This window comes from Scardinius erythrophthalmus (genome assembly GCF_964197995.2).
Source record: "Scardinius erythrophthalmus genome assembly, chromosome: 20".
Lineage (NCBI taxonomy): Eukaryota > Metazoa > Chordata > Actinopteri > Cypriniformes > Leuciscidae > Scardinius > Scardinius erythrophthalmus.
In genome coordinates this window covers 5082477-5106390 of record NC_138240.1, presented here as the reverse complement: position 1 = coordinate 5106390, position 23914 = coordinate 5082477, and the positions used below count along the sequence as shown (strand labels likewise).

At 37.4% G+C, this 23914-nt stretch overlaps 1 protein-coding gene across 1 annotated transcript; it reads right to left on the bottom strand.

Annotated features, from left to right (window-relative positions):
• Positions 1-2156: 2156 nt before the first annotated feature.
• abcd1 (ATP-binding cassette, sub-family D (ALD), member 1) lies at positions 2157-22574 on the bottom strand. Its single transcript, XM_081349095.1, has 10 exons — positions 21499-22574; positions 18522-18702; positions 17625-17767; positions 16219-16390; positions 15532-15626; positions 12632-12777; positions 8793-8938; positions 7664-7748; positions 6882-7007; positions 2157-5632 (listed from the first exon to the last, which is right to left on the bottom strand). Exons 1-10 carry the CDS (start codon positions 22420-22422, stop codon positions 5353-5355), a joined length of 2298 nt encoding a protein of 765 aa, XP_081205221.1. The 5' UTR covers positions 22423-22574; the 3' UTR covers positions 2157-5352.
• Between the last annotated feature and the right edge of the window lie 1340 nt (positions 22575-23914).

Sequence of the window (23914 nt, the reverse complement as noted above, 5' to 3'; positions counted from 1 at the left end):
AGACACTGAGACACTCAAGCTGAAAGTCATTTCTCATAGGAATGAAAGTGAGGCAGGGAGCGGTGCGGGAACAACTTATACAGAACCACAGCGACATCCTTCGGTCAGAGATAGGCACATGACTGCTATTCTATCTATCTATCTATCTATCTATCTATCTATCTATCTATCTATCTATCTATCTATCTATCTATCTATCTATCTATCTATCTACTGCACACCTTTCTATCTATCTATCTATCTATCTATCTATCTATCTATCTAATTACTGCACACCTTTCTCTCTATCCATCCATCCATCCATCCATCCATCCATCCATCCATCTATCTATCTATCTATCTATCTATCTATCTATCTATCTATCTATCTATCTATCTAATTACTGCACACCTTTCTCTCTATCCATCCATCCATCCATCCATCCATCCATCCATCCATCCATCCATCCATCCATCCATCCATCCATCATCCATCCATCCATCCATCTATCTATCTATCTATCTATCTATCTAATTACTGCACACCTTTCTCTCTATCCATCCATCCATCCATCCATCCATCCATCCATCCATCCATCCATCCATCCATCTATCTATCTATCTATCTATCTATCTATCTATCTAATTACTGCACACCTTTCTCTCTATCCATCCATCCATCCATCCATCCATCCATCCATCCATCCATCTATCTATCTATCTATCTATCTATCTATCTATCTATCTATCTATCTATCTATCTATCTATCTGAATTGATCCGAATCTATCTATCTATCTATCTATCTATCTATCTATCTATATATCTATCTATCTATCTATCTATCTATCTATCTATCTATCTATCTATCTATCTAATTACTGCACACCTTTCTCTCTATCCATCCATCCATCCATCCATCCATCCATCATCCATCCATCCATCCATCCATCCATCCATCCATCCATCCATCCATCCATCCATCTATCTATCTATCTATCTATCTATCTAATTACTGCACACCTTTCTCTCTATCCATCCAGCCATCCATCCATCCATCCATCCAGCCATCCATCCATCCATCCATCCATCCATCCATCCATCCATCCATCCATCCATCCATCCATCCATCCATCCATCTATCTATCTATCTATCTATCTATCTATCTATCTATCTATCTACTGCACACCTCTCTCTCTCTCTCTCTCTCTCTCTCTCTCTCCCTCTCCCTCTCTCTCTCTCTATCTATCTAGGCATGTGCACACATAGACATCAAAGGGGGCTTGAGCACCTGCCCTTTTTCTTCCTTGAGAGAAAGTGGGCTTTTTTTTTTCTGGGGTGCTAAACACACACACACACACACACACACACACACACACACACACACACACACACACACACACACATATATATATATATATATTCCTGTTTGTGCACAGCTTTCCTGTCAAACATATTTATTGAATAAATAAATAAAATCAATGAGACTTTGTCGAGTTCCGATGCTTTCCCTCCCTCAATTGTGTGTGTGCGTGTGTGTGTGTGTGTGTGTGCGTGCACGCGTGGTAAGTGGTAATTATAATAGCAATAAAAGTAATAATGTATTTGATCAATACATTAATGTATTCATTATTCAGCCAATTCAGTATTATATTGCGTGGCTGCACAATGCCAAAAAAAAAGAAAGGATACAAAAAAAGGAAGGAGACGGAGTGGCCTTTCTCAGTTTAGTGTGAATATTTTTGATTTTGAAGTGTAATGTATTCCAATAACAGCAAAAGAAATAAAACGATTTATTGCCTTGAAAAAAATCCATCCACATATCCTCTAATTTCTGCAATCTCTCTCTCTCTCTCTCTCATTCTGTCCATCCAGCCTTTACTACACATGTCTGCTTATCAATACAAAAACAAATTGGTCACTGATCTGTCCCACTATTATTCTGCTCGTCTATCTGACTTTCTGTCAGTCTATCTATCCGTCATTATAATAGAAAAAGATGCTCTATAAGCCCAAATATATCTTATGCAATGAGGATTCGAGATTCACTCTAAAATGTATTAGGCAAGAGAATGCAATTTTCGCTCAGAGAAAGCACAAAAGCCATCTTGCACCGAACCAACTTTGCAATTCCTTTCTGAATGCATATGCTATGAAAGAAGGCACACGAACGGAGAGAGGTTTTCAATAGGAAATGTTTTATTAGATTGCAGAGATACATTTTTTAATTCAGGCAAATGTGCAAAGGGTCCAAATTGAATCACATACATTGCAACGGCTTGTATCATAATCCTACCTAAAGAAAACACAATACAAAATAGTTTGCGTTAGAAAAGGTAAGATGTTAGCTTGAAATGTCTTACAAAATACTGTATCATTGCAATGAAAAGATAATCAAATCGTGGTTCAAGATACAAAATCATCTGTGCATTACGTGCAAAATCTCACATTATAAAATATTTTAGGAAGAAATACAGACATTCAATGTCATACAAATATTGTGGATAGATTTTTCTTTTGAAAGCGTTAATTAAATGTTAAAAGTGTCAAACGTCTACAAAGTGACTGACCTTCTGAAGTCAGCACATGACAAGAGACAAAAGCACTTTGAAATGTTACATAAAGGATTGAAATTCTAAGGACACTATACAGAAATGTCTCAGCTGGAAGAGGTCTAGTTAATGTTCAGATTAACTCTAGCGGTCATCACCCTTCAATAAACACAAATACACATTTCAGACGGCATCAGCTCGGGCTGAACCAGAGCTGATTAAATCATCATGTGTCCACGGGCGCTCCTTCAGGCCCTGCGCTCAGACCCACAGAATCAAGCCCTCGTTTTTCATTTAGAAAAAGTCGTATCGGATCTACCCTCTGGCTTTTTGTACAAAATTAGAGCATAAAAGTTGAATTATTAGACAAACATTATCTCCTCCAAATGACATAATTAGAGATCGAGGTTAAACTGACGTCTGTCTTATGAAGATAAAAGACATTTAATTAGAAAGGAAAAATCTCCTTGTAAGGTGCTTTTCGCTGATTGTTTAAAGAAAAAGTTTCTCATTGACCACATTTACATGCACATTATAACAGAAAAGATGTTTATATGCTATTTGTATATTCCTATATACAGAAGTGGCCAAAAGTGATGTCCGGATGACCGTACAAGCTCGAGTATTGTCTAACAAAAGTATTCGGCAAAAAAGCAACAAAAAAATGCATAGGAAAACAAAAAAGAGAGAAAAAAAAAATGATCTCTTGTTTTTTGATGTGTTCATAATTTCTTTGTATGACAGCCTGACAAAAAAAAAAAACATGTCTGCACAATTTGGCATGTTTCATTGCGTTATCATATATAAAAAAATTACTTCAAGCACAACTGACCCATTCGCTTGCAAAATCTTTAAAAAAAAAATTCATAACGTTAAAATAAAGGGTGAAGATATCCATTTTCCCAGGCCGGGTGTCACTTCTGGCCACTTCTGTACATGTACGCAGCTTAAGGGTGAAAAGTCCGCTAGTTCACTTGCTTTGGTCCAGACCAAATACATTTTGGTGTGGTTTGCTTTCACACTGTACTTTTTGCAAGTGAATCAAAATTTGTAAACAAAATCACACGTGTGCTAAGGTCATCCATTCATTGGACAGAAATATGACCCGTACCACAGTTGGTTTGGAACCGGACCTAGGCCGCCTCTTTAGCTGGGTCTCGGTACGGTTGTTTGGTCCGCACCCGATTCACACCTGCCAAAAAGATCCGCACCAAGGGGGAAACGAACTTGAGTTCGATTCAATCGAAGCAAACAAGACAGGTGTGAAGGAATACACCCTAAGTTACGGCAAACAGGTTACATGACGCATACTGTACATATAATCAATCCTGGTATTGATATGCATGTAGACTGTGGTCACTTTCTAAATATGAATTAGAATTGGATGAAAGCAAAGACGTTTCCCATCTATACTGAGGACAAATACGCCCTTTTTGATTGTGCTTTAAAACATGGCACGGATTTGAGCTTCAGCATTCATGGCGAGTCCTTAGAAGTTTGACAATACCACCGCTGAACTGATACAAAACAGCAGAGCCCAAACTCGACAGTCACCCTTTCCCTAAAGACACACACGCCGCCTGGGTCCCGCAGATTTCCAGAGAATTCTTCAGAGAACAGCGATAACGAGCATGAGGAACAGCTTTCATAGGTGCTTTCATCATCGACCGCACCTGGTGGAGTTGGCAGCTGTCTTCCACCCCCCAAAACACACCCAGACTCGAGTGCTACCTTCACACACACATAAACAAACACACACACTCTAACCACACTGTCTTTGTACAGCTAACAAAAGTGTTCACTTTGCTTTTTCTGTCTGCATACTAGAGATGGGAATCTGATGCCGATTCTGATTCCTAAATGGTTGTGTAAATGATTCTTTGAGTAAGAAAGAATGGATAATGATTTTGTCATGGAAAAAAAATTGTATTGCATGTGCAAATTTAGCGTATTCTTTCCTTAAAAATACAGTGTACCAAAGACCGTCTCAAACCGCCTATTTCCTACCATCAGGAACACGTAACCAAACCAGTCGACATGCGGGGCAGGGCTTTTCTTTCCATGATGTTTAAAGCGTTTCTAAGGTGTTTTCTACATAAAACGCATTACCACTCTGATACATCGACTTGTATACGACCCCGTATAATTCGCTCTTTCTCTTCTTCTTCTGACATACATGGCTGAATTAAACCAGTATTTCCACTTGCCATCGTGTAGTGTTTACTACAGTTGACCGAGTGGATCAGGAAGTCTTGTGATTGAGTGGAGGCGGGGCTAATTTGCATATTCATTATTCTAAATATACTAAATTAAGCAAAGGTATAGAGTTACACTCAAACTATTTTAAGGCATAAAGGAAAAAAAAGAGTTTAAATATGTCATTTTGATTATCAAAGATGAGTTTTAAGGGATACAATTATCGACTGCAGTGGGACTTTAATCATTTTCTGTCTGAGTGGCTTTTATTAATCGAAAATCAATCGAATCTCATCGAATTTTAATGTGAATCTTCTCGAATGGAATTTTTCTGAATTTGCAAAAATTCGAAAACCTATGAAACGTGAATCAAATCGATTCGCTGTCTACCCAAAGATTCACAGCCTAACTTTAAAATGTTTCCCGTTGTGTTATTTCTTTTAAAAAATGTAACTGGTTCTGATTAAGTTCTTTATTCCCAACCCTATTAGACACACATTGTTAACTCAATGCATGCATCTAAAGCAAGTGTGGGTAGATATATGCACACAAAACACACACACACACACACACACACACACACGCTCACACCTGGCCTCGAATACATCCTTCATCTATCTTCAAATCACTCCATAAGGTCTTTCCCTTTTCCACCTGCTACTACATCTCTGTCCTCCTCCTCCTCCTCCTCCTCCTCCTCCACTTCCCCAGGGTTCGGCAGGCTGCTGTCCTCCCCCAGAATGCGGCACAGCTCTACCAGCCGCTGCTGCATCTTGGGAATTCCCGAGAGCTGGGTCTCGAGTCGGAGCTTCTCGTCCTGCAGGGAAATACGCGTGGAGGCGTCCAACTTCTCAAAGCGCCAGCCGCCCTCGCCGTCAAACTGCAGCAGGTGGGAGTGGTACTTCCTGTAAGCAGAAGTTCAGGTCAACGAGTGTAATTTGGATTTAAAGTAACGCAAAGATGCCGGTAGAGAAACCTCTGGGTGAAAGAAAGTTTAAAGCTGTGCTGTGTGGTTTTGCACATGGGCTTTTTTCCTAAATTCCTGGAAAGTTTTACAGTATTACGAGCATAAAACTGCTGTGCTATACACTTCTAAAGTATAGTTATTAATTATTTTCTATAAAGTCCTTTTTTCATAATTTAGGTTTTTATGACCATTTTCACCCACTCTCGTACCCTTGAAATCAAACATTCTTTTTAACCTACCATACTTTTAAGAAGTCTAATGCAAATGACCTCTATGTTATGAATGTTATGATTAGCTAATATCTGGGTACTGGACTAATTCGCAGGGTGAACATGCTCAATATTTATTCCTGTGATCAAAGCTGAATTTTCAGCATCATTACTCCAGTCTTCAGTGTCACGTGATCCTTCAGAAATCATTCTAATATGCTGTTCAAGAAACATTTCGGATTATTATCAGTGATGAAAACAGTGGTTCTGCTTCATATTTTTTGTGGAAACCATGATACATTTTTTCAGGATTATTTGGTGAACAGAAAGTTCAAAAGAACAACATTTGATACAGAAATCTTTTGTTACATTATACATGTCTTTACTGTCACTTTTAATCAATGTAAAGCATCCTTACTAATTAAACGTATTCATTTCTTTCAAGCGATCTTATGTTGATGAGGTCATGGATGTGATAATCTCTTTAAAGATTCACTTCTATCATTTTGCTAACTTCCACACACCCTTTCTCCAAAACTTAAAATAAGACATGATTCATAGGCAGAGAACATTATTAGGTGGCTAGTTTTCCGATTGACTAAAAGAGCGTGGGCCGCTTCCCTGAATTTCTTTTCCCTCTTTTTTTCCCTCTAGTGCAATCACAGAGACAGGTGTTTTCTCTCAGGACACCCATTTCTGATTTTATGCTGGGCATTCAGCACCTTTAACAACCCGTTATTGCAGCTTTGTTGGATAGTCTGGGGAGGGAGTTTTGTCTTGTGAATATAGAGTATGTCTACACAGTACGTCAAAATTCTACTTCAAAAGAGCAAGAAAAATCCTATTTTCCATCATATGACCACTTTAATCTTATGTGTTTATGATTCAATGCTTAGTTCCTGAATTAACATAAATATACTTATTTTCCCACGAGCAATAAAAGAACTGCTCTTCATTTTCATACGATTGAAAACCCACCAGAGAGAAGGACGATGTGTAATAGAGAGAAGCGCAATCCCAGCATCCTTTGCAGCTTCAAAGATTTTGCCCTCCACATCAATACTCACAGCACTCGTGCACTCGTCTAGGAGGGCATATTGAGGCCTGTTAGAGATAAACCAGAGATTTATCAGCTTTAAACACACAAGTTGTTTTAAACAGACTTAAAAGCACTAGTTGGCAGTTGAATTGTTTAATGTTTTATATTCTGACTTGGGTTTTTTTCTTTCTTTCCCATAAAACAATATCTGAGTGGTTCAACAATAATCTCCCATAAAGCAGCTGCTTGCTTCAAATGCAAAGTAAGCTGTATAGATTCCAAAAACACTAACTGAACCCAGTTAACCACTAATAACATTCAGTAATTAAATATTTATCAATTCAGTGGCTTAAATGAAACCATGAGCAGCTTTCCTACATGTACTGTCCCACAATTTAGCATCTTCAAAGTGTTCTTTTTTCTTTCAGAGAGAGGAAGTCATTCAAACAATTATCTAATGCAACTGAAAGATCATTACTGGAAAATAATATCCCTGATTAGATGTTAGTCCAGGAATAAGTGTAGTGTAAAAAAATGTGTCTGCCTCAAATAATTTGAGAATAAGCATAAATGTGTGTTATATTTGATAAAAATGTTTACCAACTACATTTCACAAGTCCGTCAAACAGATTTTTGCAAAGATGTATAGAAAATATCAGTCTCTATATTATTGAATCTGGATGTAAAGAGTGTCAAAATGTAAATATTTTCTGTGACGTACTTATGATAAAACATCCTGGCCATGCCCATCCGCTGCTTCTCTCCTCCAGACAACACGTCCTTCCAGTCGCTCAGCGCGTCCCAACCTGACAATATTTAATCCTGTTTAAATACTAATAATAATATATGTTTACAACCAATACAGTTTTGCTTCTTCAGTATAACTGAATCATTTACACATGCATTATTAATTATATTTATTAATATTTAATCTAAAGCATCTGTTAGTTCGACAGTTTACATCCAGTACAGTAAATGTGCTTACTTTTATCTTTCAACACTGATGAAAATAATCATTCAAATATCAGACTGTGTGTACCAGCATTCAAAAGTTTGGGGCGAATAATATTTTTTTAATATTTTTGAAATAAGTCTCTTATGCTCACCAAGACTTGCATTTATTTGATTAAAAATATAGTAAGAACCATAATATTATGAAATGTTATTACATTTTAAAATAACTGTTTTCTATTTGAATATATTTTCAAATGTATTTTATTTCTGCGATTCAAAGCTGAATTTTCAGCATCATTACTTCAGTGTCACATGACCCTTCAGAAATGGTGCTCGAGAAATTTCTTATCATTACCAATATTGAACTAAAAATGCTGATTCAAAAGAACAGCATTTATTTCAAATGGAAATCTTTTGTAACAAATATAATAGTGGCCAAAAGTGATGTTATGTTTTTAAATGGCCCTATAAGTTTGATTAAACCATCAAAATATGAGGAAAATATTAGATTCAAATTTGAGGGAAGAACAAAACACTGAACTTGGTTAAGGTATTTATCTGACATTATTTTGGCGAAACTACAGCTACAGGTTTTTATTTTACTATGCAAAAATGAAAGGCACAGAAAAAAACTAAAAGCTCACAGGAAAAAGCATACAGTGACTATTAATCAGCTATTAATATTTTGGTGGTTCTCTCTTGTTTTTGCACGTATTCTAATTTCTTTGTATGACATCTTATCCGCACAATTTGGCATGGTTCATTACATAATCACAAATAAAACAACTGACTCCAAGCACAACCATGCAATCTGCTTATAATAATATTTGAAAAAAGGGTGAAGATGTAAATTTTCCTAATCCCAAAATCACTTTTGGCCTGTAAAATCCTCTCACCTCCCTCTCTCTCCAGGATGTAGCAGAGGTTCACAGTTTTGAGGATTTCCTCCAGCTGCCGGTCAGTAACGCTCTTCTCCTGCATATCCTGAACAGAGTGAGGATAGATAACCTGATCTCTCAGCGTTCCCACCGACATATAAGGCCTGAAAAAAAAAAAAAAAAATCCTGGCATTTAATCATTTAGTTCTTTTTGTTATGGATGAATTGTAATGAAACTTGAGTTTTTAGTGGCTAAAATAGCCGGATTCATTTGATGAAAAGGTATTACTTCTGAATAATATTTTATCACTGTGTATGTAATGATATTTTCACAGTGTGCCTTGTTTGATCTATCCTTCCATCTATCTCTGTTTCACATCCTGCATGAATAATTTTCATAAAACGAAGGCAAAAAGGGTGAAGTGTTTCAAAATGTAGCCTACTCAAAAATCTATTGAGCATTAGGCACATCCTATAAAAGGAGAACAAAGTCTTAATAAATATTTTTTCTCATTAACAGTTCTAATATAGATGTTCAGTGAACTGCGAGCAGGCCAAATGACAAACAGCTGCAGGTTTTAAATGATGTCGGACACATCCCGTTGTGTGATCATGAACGCGACGCGATGCTGTGCTCCTGTTGGGTTTGTAATGAAGCCGACATGTAACGCAGTCACAGGAGCACCATATGTGCTGACTGCTTTTGGATTGTGCTCCTCGTTTTAATCAGCACGCTCATCAGCACTAATTAACCTGGCACGGCGTGGGAAATGGAAATAAACACATGCACGCACACCCACGTCTCTGCCTCCTAATTGATCTTAATTCTTAAACAAAAATCCAGCAGACTGAGTCTCAGAACTGGGCCCTGAACCTGCACAAAGAGGAATCATCAGCCTTCTACAATCACAGTTTCTACACTACGGGCATTAACATAATATTCTGTATGCTAGATTAGATTTAGTCTAAAATCAGAGTACAGTGACAAACAGTATGTTAAAGGTGTTTAGATGGCATATTGATTTTGAACAGAGTAGTCAAGCTTTTTGGCAAATTTTACAAATGTTTTATTTAAAAATATATCCAAGGCAGAAGCTGCTATATTGGTTGTATGTGTGAACCCAAAAGTGGAGTAATTAATTTAAAAGGTAATGAATTTAGTCAGATGTTAAATGTGCTCTAAGCAATGTTGGGTGATGTCACTTCTTGTTGGCGTTCGAAGTATTGTCAAACAAAAACGGAGGCTAGCTCGGCCCTCCCTCCTCCTCATGCCATCCCCTCCCCCTCCCTTCCGTGCTTCCTAAAACAATCATGAATTCGGGACTTTGCGCATTCCTTCTCCTTTTCCCTCTTCTTTGCTATTTGTTCATCGGAATGTCTTCTCTTTGGTTGTGTGTCGGCCATATCAAAATTCAATTCTGTTTGTTATGTTTCGAGGTCCAGGCTGGGCCAGTTTTTTTTTTTTGTGGAGCCTGGGCTGTCTATAGAGACAGAGCACAAAGCGTCATAATCTGAAGACCACGCCCACCGGGGGGGGGGGGGGGGGGACAATCCAACCAACTCCATTGACTTTGCATTGCGAGAGGCTGCCTCCTTGTCATTTATCACTGACAAAAGACAGAATAATGCCTAAAACCTGCTGTGTGACAAGGTGTACAGCAAACAAGCTAAAAAACCCAGAAATAAATTTTTATAAGCTTCCAAACCGTAAAAGCCAGCCTTTAAGGAGATAAAAGTGGATACAGGCAATAAGACGTGAAGCATCAGCAGGAAGAATGGGTAAATTGTGGGATTCTGACACTCAGTATGTCTACGTGTGCAGTAAACATTTTGTCACTGGTAAGTCAAATATCCAAATGTCAGTTTTATATATTATATTTATGTAAGCTAAGCTCTAGCATTTTTTACAATATCATGTCGCGTTCCAGTGGGCATAGTTCTCAGAGTAGTTCGAGAACTAGTTGCGCTCTGTCTCAATTGATCCACTTTTATGTCCTGAAACAACCGTTTTTTGGGGTCGACAGCTTATAAAAAAAATTGTCTGGGTTATTTAGCTTGTTTGCTGTACACCTTGTCACATAGCAGCATTTAGACATTGTTTAGTTTTTTGTTATAAGTCATAAATGACAAGGAGGCAGCCTCTCGCAATGCAAAGTCAATGGAGACGGTTGGATTGTTTCCCCCCCCCGGTGTGGGTGTGGCCTAAATACGCTGTCTCTATAGAGACTGCGTTTTTTTTTACAGTGTGTTCAGGGGACAGGCAGCTAGTGGATAGTGAGGAAATGTTTGCTGTATGTGACAAAAAATGTTTCAGCCTAAAAACGCGTAACATCGCTTACAGCACCTTTAACTCTCACATGACAAAGAGGTCTGTGGTATCAGCACACAATTTTATGAGATTTGCAGTGTCTCCCAATACTGACATAATCTTTTGCAACTAAAGCTAGGTGAAACAACTATTGATGATATGCAACATATCTCGCTATATTTATGTATTTGCTCCAAAATGGCCAGTTGTCAAATTATTATTACATTTTTAAATTATATCCCCCTAATTCGGATTTTTAGAATTATAAAATTATTGGACCTTTGATTATTATTTTGGTTACATCCTTGAAGAACAACAATGAAAATAGTAATAAAAAAAATAATGAAGGTACTTTTTTTTTTCACCAAGTGAACACAGGAAAAATAAATAATCATTTCATGTATATACAATATATATATACATATATAAAATGACACACATAAAAAAAACACAACATTGATATTGGTTTTAAATAAGGAAATTATGTATTATATTTTCTACATTGAGTGATAACAGAAATCATTGAATCAGAGTTTTGAATTGAATCACTGAAATTTTGCTACCCAAGTTTAAATTAGAGCATTAAAACATAGTAAAACTAACTAAATAGTCATCAGACATGAAAGAAGGATGGATTGCTCAACTTAATGGCAACTTGAAAATGCATTAAAATCATCAAACGTTGCTTCAATTTACATATCATTTTAGGGTGTGTTCACACTTGTAGTTCGGTTCGCTTGGTTCGTTTGGTCCGGACCAAAAAACCCCCCAAACATTTAGTTCTGGTCCGCTTAGCGTTCACATTGGCATTTTCAACACCGCATCTAAAGGCATAGGGATACATTCACAAACTGATTGGTTGGCTTTTATTATATATATTTCGAACCTACCGAACATCCAAAACAATGCTGTGTGCTGGGCTCAATGCACTCGCTGTATGTGTATAGCCTACATATGATGGTCTTTTGACCAGCTGAGAACTGGTGAAGAGCTTATAAATGTGTAAAGGAGTCAAAACAGCAGCAGGAATCCCTCCGTCACACACACACAAACGAAGTTCTGTTGCGAGGAGACGCGGTTCTGATGCCTGTATAGAAGTGTGATGGGCAACATCGCGACTATTACGAGAAAAAAAACAGATGTGCTTGAGCATTCTGTCCTTTTTAGGGTAGAATCTTGTGACATCATGTCCCGTTTTTGGTTGGTTTACATGTCTTTGGTCCGTGTTGCGTTTATATTTCAGTCGAACTGCACCAGAGTTCATTTGGAAGCAGACTGAGACCCATCTTTTCAGCAGTTTGGTGCGCACCAGGATTCAGATGGTAGAGTTCACACTTATTAAAATGAACCGCACTAACAGAGCAATCGCACAAGGGTTTGGTTTAATCGAACCAAACATGCCAAGTGTGAACACAACCTTATATGAAAAATCCTAGTCCTACCTAATACACAGTCAAAAGCATATGCTGTAACTTCTCATCACGAGTGAAGTACATATTTTAATGCAGTTTTTAGGTCACCGCGTGTAGTCTGTGTGTAGCTGTAGTACCTTTGAGGTATGTAAAACATGTGCTCGGGTGAAGGCTTGTAGAGCACTCCACTGTAGACGGGCCAGAGGCCGCTCAGGATTCTGAACAGAGAGCTTTTTCCGCAACCGTTGGGGCCCGTGATCAGCAGATGCATGCCTTCTTCAACCTGGAGAGAAAGACCCAACATCCCCCAACATGTTAAAAAAGACACACAAACATACATGCAGCAGATCCCAGAACACCCCCACAGAGAGAGAGGGGGAGAGATGCACAGAGCGACAAACCACGGGAAACAGCTAAATGTGTTTACAAATTCAGCAAAGCCACAGGGTTAAAAGGAGCAACTGTGATGGAAAACGCTTGATGGTTTTCAAAGGCTCTCTCTACAACACAACATACCGAGAAAAACAGATCGCTCCCTCTTTGCACCCTGTCATTATGTTAAAGCCCTCCATTCACCAGACACACATAAATATACCAGCGCGGCATCCAGCTAGAGCGTCAATTACTATTAAAAGACCTTCATCACAACACCAAACCAATGTGAATCATCTGGGTTCAAAACATCTGGAAGCGGTGTTAATGATATTTCTAAGTATAGAGACGAGCTGTTCGAGTGACTTCAGCCTATTTTGAAGGCTGTCTGGCAGTGAAGTGCAGATTTAACCGGATTTAATCTTAAAAGAACAGTTGAGTTCATCCAAAAATGTAACAACCTCAAAGCAACATCACATTATATCTGGTCTCTGTGAGAGGTTTCATCTATCACCTCATTGTCTACTGTGTTTCTTCCTCTTTGGCTTGCAGTAGGCGGTCTGGTTTTGGCTGAGAAAGCATTGTGGGTAACGTGAATTGTGTCATGAGCACACCGCATGACTGCGACATCATGGCCATAAGAGGGTATTAGCACCATGCCGCCCCTGCAAATCGAGGCGCTGTCGTGGAAACCCTAAGAGCACACCAACGCGCGACCGTAATATAATCAGCACATTGTCCGGGGCGGACCAGAGGGGGGTCACACTGTGGTACCCATGACCCATTTCTCAGAATTTGGTAGGAAACATGAATTAATCATAAGGGAGCAGATACTCAATCTATAGTCAAAAAATAGGTTTTAAAGAATTCTGGTGCATAAAGCATGAGCTGCATTCATAACTAGTGCATCTAAGACTCATTTAATGAAATAATTCCCACTGAAATAGTCAATTAAACAATGATTGCCATACACTAAAAATTCAGTATACGCTGCGTACTGATGGGCTCAGAAATTCCCCCCCCCGGATTCACAACAGGTGACTACACACATTCATTTTTTCATACCCTCATTATGAAATTGATGTTGCTATATCACTAATATGGATGAATCCAGAAATTATCGACAAATTCTATATTCTATAGAAATTATATAGAATTCTAATAAAACAAGAATTTGAATAATAGTGTAAAAATATGTTTGTGTATGTGTGTGTATATATATATATATATATATGTGTGTGTGTGTGTGTGTGTGTGTGTGTGTGTATAAATATTATATACATATATTTTACACATAAAAAGAATCAGACCCAATTTATCATTAATATTTGCAAAAAAAAACAAAAACGTTTTGTATGTGTGTTCCTGAACTGCCATGCAATGCATCTAAAATGACTTTAAACAGCTTTTTATAATTCTTGTTTAATTACTAGGGCTGTCAAAAGATTATTCGCGATTAATCGCATCCAAAATAAAAGTTTGTGTTTACATAATATATGTGTGTGTACTCTGTATTTGCATACATATTCTGTATATATTTATATATAATTTATATTATATATAAATATACATTTTTTATATATAAATTACACATTTTTCTTAAATATATAGAGCATGTGTGTGTATTTATATATACAAATTTAATTATACACAGTACACACACATATATTATTTAAACACAAACTTTTATTTTGGATGCGATTTATCGCGATTAATCATTTGACAGCCCTAATAATTACAATACATGGATTTTATGCATATTTCTTCATATTAAAGGAGCATGGAATATTTGTATTTTTTCCACAGGAACTTTAAATCCAGAGGTCTACAAAACTGCAAAAAAAAGCTAAAAGGTGCTTTAAAAATGGTACGAAAATGTGTTAAAGCTCCTTGTATACGTTTCCCTTAAATATTAACCAAAAAGCTTGATGTTAAAAAAACACCCACACATATCCATGTTGTCAGACAACTATCGACATATCAGCTCTGCCGGTGTTATCTAAAACGTGCATAATAAACAGCGGTGCTGAGAACATATCAAATGAAAATCTGCAAGACTGGGACATATTTTGCTGAACTTATCTTGCTAGCTTTAAAGTTTACGGCTTAAAGTCCTGATAAATTATGTTTTGAGCTGTACAGAATAACTGACTATATCTGTCACCAGAGCACAGACGGGGAAAACTAATTCAAATATTCCATAAAGATAAGCTAATGCAAGCAAAACTGACAGTAAGAGTGAATCATCAAAATACATACAAATTCTCTATGGGGGTCTCATTATAATCTCCACGTAAACCCACTTTAAACTGTCAAAGGTCAGACACTGATTAGCAATGCTGTATTATCAGTGAAGTACTCACAGAACTGGGCCAGAGAAATAAGAACAGATAACAGCCTCATTGACATATTCACACTTCACATGCACATAAATCATGCATGTTGCATCAGACAACGGACTCATTTACTCTGCATGAGCACAAGATATTGCAGCATAGAGTAAGAAATAATTTAATATACAGTCTCCTTAGCTGGAAAATGGAGAATGGTTTTAGTTGGTTGTAACAAGTATGCAATCCTTACTACATACGCATGCTAATTTTGCACTGGTAAAATTAGATTATGTATTAAAATGACTAAAGAAGGTTATAAGATTGGAATTTACCTGGATGTTCAGACTGGAAACCACCACATCCCCTGTGGGAGTTATTATTGGCAGGTTTTCACATTTGATACCATGTTCCACATCAATCACCTGGCCTAAACAAACGCACACAAACAAGACTTAATGTAAACGACTATGTTAAGCATGAAATATATGCACCAATAACGACACCGTTGAAAAGTTTGGGGTCGGTAATATTTTTAAAACGATGTTTGAAAGAAGTCTCTTATGCTCACCAAGACTGCATTTATTTGATTAATCATACAGTAAAAAAAAAAAGGTTATATATTTAAAACAAAATCCTACTGATCCCAAACTTTTCAACAGTAGCGTACATTTATAAAGGATGCAACTGTAACTGTGTAAACCGTAGTATCCTATACGGTTGTGACATGACCTCAATTAATTCAGCAGTTTTTCCATTGAAAATAACAAGGGTTATTTTGCATTTGAATCCAATTTTCAGTGAAAATGTGTTCACTTTTGAAAACCAAATCAAATAATGATTTAAATCAAATCAAATCAAAATCATGGTTTACATTGCTTTCAGTTCATTTGCCAAACCATAAATGGGGTCAAGCCGAGCACCTACATTCTGTTTAATATTTTTTAGATGGTATGCTATTCCGAAAATGGCTATAATGTTACATAATACACAACTTAAAGAGATGCGACTAAAGTTGAAACCTCTTATCTGCAGCGGTCCCTCCACTCTCATGCCATGCGTCACCACCTGAGCTGCTCCTGTCTCTCCTGGCTTCACCTCTGTGGCCGAACGACGGTACACCCCGACACGCACTTCCTCAAACACCTCGAACATCTCATACACACGAGCGGTATATCCAGCCAGTTCTGTGACCTGTGATGGGATGACGGAACATTTTTTTAGCAACTTTCACACATGAAACCCTATATAGGCAACGCCTTTGACTGAAATAACTAGTCTGAGAGTGGCAGAGAATTATTTATTTGGAGCTGGATGCTCCAAAGATGATAGAAGATCAATTGATGCACACTGGTTTTATATTGTAGATTTCAGATTTACAGATTTTCAAGAAGATGCTGTTTTCTGGGCCGCGGAAGCAAATTCACTTTGCATGCACTTCCAAACGATGATAACGACTCGGATAAAACCGACACCGTCATTACTGTTCATGTCACAGTGTATTCAAGTGTTGAGGAAGCCTCCAAAGATGAAATTAAGAAATGGTAATGGCTGTTTGGTTTCCGACACACTCTGTAAGCCACAGACTGGGCCATCTGACCAATCAGAGCAAAGTAGGCTCTCAGAAAGGAGGGGTTTAGAGAGACCAAATACTTGATCGAACCATTTCAGACACTGTGAGAAAAGAGGTGATTCTGCAATGTATATTGTGAGAAAATGAAAGTGTTTTTGACCTTGGATGAAAGTAAATCATAGTAGCAGACCTCCAAAACAAAATTAGAAACAGTTAAATAGCATTTGCATAATTTGAATCAAATTTTGGGCACTTTAAAGGAGCATTTGGGGGCACATTAAAATAAGACAGATTAAGTCATTTTCTTAGTAATTCGGTTTAGTTTTTGTTCATATCGAAGTGCATATTTATAATTTCTGCTTAGCTTGTTCTTTTGCACAAAAAAGTTGTTTTTTCTTCACTTTTTATCTTGATGTACACTGCAAAAAATGCTTTTCTTACTATTTTTGTCTTATTTCCAGTCCAAATAACTAAAAAATTCTTAAATCAAGATGGATTCACTAAAGTAGTAAAATGCCATAAGATATTATGTCTTGTTTTCTGAGTGAAAAAATCTAAAATGAAGTGAGTTTTTGCTTAAAACAAGCAAAATTATCTGCCAATGGGATAAGAAAACTAATCTTAATTCAAATGGAAACCAAGATTATTTTCCTTACCCTATTGGCAGATAATTTTGCTTGTTTTAAGCAAAAACTCATTTCATTTTTTCCCCCATAATATTTGATGCCATTTTATTCATCTGGTAAATGCATCTTGATTTAAGAATTTTTTGATATTTGGACTGGAAACAAGACACAAAAAAAAAATTTGCAGTGTAAAAGTGCCTACTACTGGAAGATGAGAAATGCATCTCACCTCTTTGTAGGAGACCATGATCCTCTCCACAGCGTCAGCTGCAGCGTTCAGAAGGTTCCGGGCCGTTGTGAAAGCCTGTGTGCGGTCACTCACCAAGTCCTCCTCCTTCATCACCAGGGCTGCCTGTTTCACAGCCTCTGAATCTGAATGGAGCATGAGAAAAATATAAAATACAATAGGGGTGAGAGGAGCAAACATGTCTATCACATTTTAGGGAACTTGTTTTGAGGTTCTGTGGAGAGGACATTAACATATATAAGTCTTAACACACAGCAGTTTGGGGTCAGTAACATTTTTTTAAAGAAATGAATACTAAATTGCCCAAAGTGACAGTAAAGATGTTTATAATGTTTCAAAAGTTTTCTATTTCAAATTGCTGTTCTTTTGAATGTCTATTTATCAAAGAATCCTTAAAAAAGATGGATAATGGTTTACAAATATATTCAGCACAACTGTTTTCAACATTGATAATAATCAGAAATGTTTCTTGAGCAGCAAATCAGAATATCAGAATGATTTCTGAAGGATCATGTGACACTGAAGACTGGAGTAATGATGCTGAAAAATCAGCTTTGCATCACAGGAATAAATTACATTTTAAAATCGATTAAAATACAAATCAGTTGTTAAAATTGTAATAATATTTTGCAATATTACTGTTTTTACTGTATTACTGATCAAATAAATGCAGCCTTGGTGAGCATAAAAGACTTCTTTCAAAAACATTTAGTAACTAACCTTACCAAACCAAACTTTTGAATGCAGACTTCAATAACAAAAAAAAAAAAACATATCAACACATGCTCAAGGAAGTTTTGGATTGAAACAATCACAGAGCCAAAAAGTCTGGAGCCACAGACATGGAGCTACAGATAATCATCATAATTTAATCCATACCATATTTCGAGTATCCGGTGGCAGTGATGATGGGCACAGCGACCATGACCAGGCCTGATGCGCTCCAGAGATATTTCATCAGGAACTGCTCCAGCATGACATACCACAGCCTCTTGAACAGGATCAGGTTAATCTGCTCGGACAGCGCCGTGTAGCTCCGCTGCAGCTGAAACATCTCGATCTGCGCAGGGCAGACACGCAGGCACGCACACACACACGCAGACATGTATACACACAGATACACAGGCAACAAGATAACATTAAGCTGGTTTCCAATAATAAAGTGTCCAATCAGGCTTTCTGATTCATGAAAATTACATTTCATAATTTGTTACTGTTGGTACGAATAAGAAACGTGCATTTTTAAGCGTAAAATCAGAGCACATTAAAACCATCATGAAGGTTAAGTGGAGGGTGTGTGAGTGAGAGTCTGGGGTCAAAGTGGAGCATACAGACTTTTGCCCTAATTCCAGGGCTTTCTTTGTATTCAGGCCACATGACCTCTCTCTATGAACACTTTCTCTGGCCGTATGACTGTGAAGTTCAGGAACATTTCCAATTGCAAGCATGGGGCACTGTTTGTTTAGCTGGGACATTTGCTTTGTCATTGAGACACAGGCACAAAATGACCTCAAATACTTGTTTTAAAGGGACAGTTCACCCATAAATGAAAGTGCTGTCATCATTTAATACTCACCCTCATTACATCTCAAACCTGAAAGACCTTTTCTTCCATAGAACAAAAACATTTATGAAATTTGAAGTTTTAAGAATCGTACCTTTCCTAAAACATAAAGACACCAACGTTTGGGGTCGGTGCGATTTTTAATGTCTTTAAAAGACGTCTATTACAGTATTATACAGTAAAAAAAAAATATTTGGAAACATTATAATTTAAAAGAACTGTTTTCTATTTTGAAATGTCATTTATTCCTATAATGGTATTATCAAACATGTTGACCAGCTTAATATTTTTGTGGAAACCGTGATACTTTTTTGAGGATTCTTTTGATGAATAGACATTTTGGAACATTATAAATGTCTTTTCTGTCACTTTTGATCAATTTAAGCATCCTTGCTGAATAAAAGTATCAATTTATTTCAAAAACAAAACCCTAAACTTTTGAACGAGTGTATGTATTTACAAATAAAATAATGAGCTTTTATAATGTCAATGTACAATATCAAAAGTCAAAAGAAGTGATTAAAATTGTATGGCACTTTTTACAATAAATGTTGTTCTATAAAAGAAAAATTGCTCTATGAAAACCCTTGAAGCCAATTATATTAATATAAAAATATAATATATCACTAGGCCTATATATTATATTAAGGCAATAATATCACATTTGTTAAATGTGTTTAAAAAAATATATATATATACATTAATTCTTCTTAAGCTAACATTAACATTGACAGAGCCACAAAAAATACAAAAATACATTTAAAATACATACTTTTTTTATTGTGACCCAGGGCTTGAATTTCGGTGCGGGATTGCGGGTATTGCGCATATTTTTTATCATTCCCGCAGGTCTCCCATTTATAATGCGGGAAATTCCCGCAAACATTGATTCACTTTAGCATGTAGGTTCAGGTTGTATTAGTAAATTAATCCACGCAGATGGAAAATCAAATCAGTCATTTTAAAACTGTCTGCGAGACGCAATTTCACAAACAGCGTGAGTGATTCAGCGGCGCTGCGTCTTCTATCTCGCGTCTCTCAAAATGGGTTGCACAATGCAATCGTTAAGCGCGCAGCAGGCGGCGGAAATACACTCTCGCGTTTCGGGAGTCGATCGGGCCAGCATTGCATCACGAGTAACTAAAGTTTACCATTTGCACGTCTTTTCAAGTCTCACCAGTTTAAACAGTCACGCGATTTTAAACTCTTCGGTACTTGCGCGCTGTCTGAGAGATGCTTTTTTCTCTGCACACATACATAGAGTAAAGCAGCCTCACAAACAGCTCGCGGGTAACAAAAGTTATTTTTCGTGGATTATAAATCGCTTTAACAGTCAAAAACATAAGAAAATGATGTCAATTTCGGTCTTGGAGAGTATCCTCTAATCTAAACACAGTCGGTTATGTCTTAAATAAGCATAAATCGCACGTGACCGTATAATGAAAACAGGATCCGTGCACTAGCTCTTAAAGGGACAGCAGCCATATGTGTCTGTCATTAATTTGTTTGTCAAAACAACAAAACATAGCTTTCATTTTAAGGAATCAGGATTAATAGCCTATGAATTTAATTTAGTCAGGACTAAAATACTACCCAGTGTTATTTTACATTTGATTAGGCTACTTTATTCAGTCTCTGTAGTATTTCTGAATAGCCTACTAGTTTTAGACCTAAGCAAAAACTTTTCTCTTTATTTCTCTTTATTGATATCTTTATTCTATTGTATTTATTTGTGCTACTTTTTTCAATTTAATTCAAAGATTGAAATCAAGCTTCCTTGAGTTGTGTAAATTCTTAAGAACAAAATGACCCCATTGTAAAAATGCAATGAGTAGGCTAAGCATACATTTAGGCGAGATAAATGTAATTAAAAAAAAAGTCTAAACTCCCCCCTCAAATTAAAAATTCCCCCCCATAAGAATCACCTAAGGGGGGATTTCCCCCCCATTTTCCAAAATGAAATTCAGGCCCTGACCCCCAGTTTTAAAATCCCTGTCATAACAAAAACAGTCCATATATCTCATGTGCAATATTTCAAATCTTATTACGAGATCGCTTTGTGTGAGGAGCAGGTTGAAAGTTATTCACTGAACAACTTCACTTTATGGTTCTTTCTGGAGCTTGATTGCTGCTGGTCACTGTCTGTCTTCATGCTATGAAAAAGAACAGTGTGAACCTGCTCCGTTCATTCATCTCCATTTGCATTCCTCGGAAGAAAAGTCATTCAGTTTGGAAACACATGAGGGTGAGCAAATGATGACAGAAAACCAACCCAAGAGAATATTTTCTTACCTTATGTCCTCCATAGAAGGCAATCTCCTCTGAATTGGCGATGATGCGAGAATGCATGTATCTAAGGTCGCCTTTCCTCCTGGCTTCCTCGGCCACAAGTTTACCAAAGCGTGGGGAGAACATTCTCAGAACCTTGGCAGTGAGTGCCACCACGATGCCAGCTATGGCGGAGGGCCAAGTGGTGTTGGCACCTTTCGACTCACCTATATTAATGAGCGTGTAACAGGTCATCACTACGTCGAGGATTGGTTTGGTCAGGTTAGAGTACAGATGAGCAACAGAGGCAGCAAACATCACCACATCTTCAGTCAAGGACTGATCAGGGTTTGCCAACCGGCCGTCCATGTTGCTGACACGGTAGTATGTCTGATCGTTGAAATACAGCATGTAGGCATGGGTGACCAGCCGGGTGCGGAAGGCAAGGGTGAGCTGACCCTCCAGGTAACGGATGGCACTGTTCACAAACGTGGCCGGGATGGCGATGAGCAGCCACTTGGTTAACTCCACCACAAACGCCCTGGGGTCTTTCTTCACAATGGTTTTCACTATTTGCCCATCCAAACTGGCAACATAGATGGAGAGAAAGGTGCGTGAAATGAGGGCTAGAGAGTGGAAACCGAGCAGTCCAAGTTCTTTGCAGAAAAGCCGAGGAAAGAGGATTTTCAAGAGACGAATCAACCTCTCGAAGAATTCACGGTTCACGGCCGGGGAGCTTTTCTTTTTCCTTGCGGCTTCCACTTCTTGAGGTTCTCCATTGGAGGTAACCAGGTCAGTACCCTTAACCTGTTTACTAGTTCTTCCTTTCAGCCTGCCATATACGTAAGGGGAAAGTTTCTTCGCCCCATAAAGCGCAACAAGAAGGAGAATGGTCTTTTTCACGAGGGGGTTTTTCAGCTGGGAGGGAAGCTTTGAGTACACAGACATTTTGCTTGTAGCTTATCAATACTAAAGGTTATTGAATAGCGGGCTGCTAACGTACACAGCTATATGGATATCTATTCATGTAAACTAATATAAATGTGATTTCAGCAAATTGACAGCAAGTTCTATTGGAAATCTCAATAGTTTCAGAGACAGAAATTAAATTAAATGGAGAAAAGTGGAAACTTGTGCGTAATTCTATTCTTCTTTTCTTTTTTTATTGACAATTTGTATTGCTTATCATACAACATAGGCTAAAGCATAATTATGTTTTTAAGACCCTACAATCTTACTCCTATTTGAGTGAGAAGATAAAACTCAAATATGTCTCATTCTAACAAGCGATCTGAGATATGCAATACACATGAATGTCAATAAACTTTATAGACTACTCTTACTGTATGTCAATAATTGTCTCATTTGAATCTATATTTGTATAAGCTAAGGAGTTTTTAGAAGAAACATAGCCTACTTAAATGTCATGACTCATGACTGATATCTCCACTGAGGAACTTCTTTGAGAAATGTTGTTTAAAAGATGAAAAAAAAAAGTTAAATGTAAATATTTTTGCGAGTAAGAATGGGAATATACTTAAAGTGGTAAATTATCTGGCAAACAACATGTCCTGACTTCAGAGGTAGTTCAAATGACAGCTAGCAAGACAAGCTAATAAACTCAGTGTACTAAAAGCAACAGCGGTGCGACACAAAAACACAACACAGTAAGTTGACTATAAACACTATTTACACGTTTACATATCCGCTATATTGAATCAAACAGCATGTAAATGTCAAATAAGTGTCGTTTAAGTCGCGCTGCTAGCGCTTCTGGCTAATATTCACTTTACTTCAACTTCCTCCGTCCAACTTTCCGTCTGTTTTGATCATCCACGTAAAGGTCATTTTAACTGCAGATCTGAAATAAGACAGGCCATAATCGTGGTGAGCACACGCGGTCCCTGTTATTTAACTCATCCAACGGTCCCGACTCCCAAAGCAGAATAAAAGCCACCGGTGTGTGTTTGAGGGCAGGCGTAAATCCATCAACCTCACCGGGACTCAGGATCAGTTGAATCTCAGTGAAATGCGCCGATGGGTGGAGTAAACACAGGCATAACTCACGCCACACAATACAAAAGTCACAAACGACTGTTGTTTTCATAATCACTGGCGTCCTTCCAGATTATTGCGCTGTTAGTTTTACTGCTGCAAGATACAGTAAATTGTTTTTGTAGTAGGCTATCTATCTATCTATATCTATCTATCTATCTATCTATCTATCTATCTATCTATCTATCTATCTATCTATCTATCAAAAACTGTACAACTGTAGGCTAATCAAAACACCACAATCACTATCAATCGTGATATTACATCATTAATTAATACTCAGTCGTATGGTTTAGTTGTTGATAAGAATTAAAACTTAATTTCTTTCATTAGTTAGGCCCATCAATCAGTTAGTAGTCTACAGGCTGATTAAAAAACACAGATT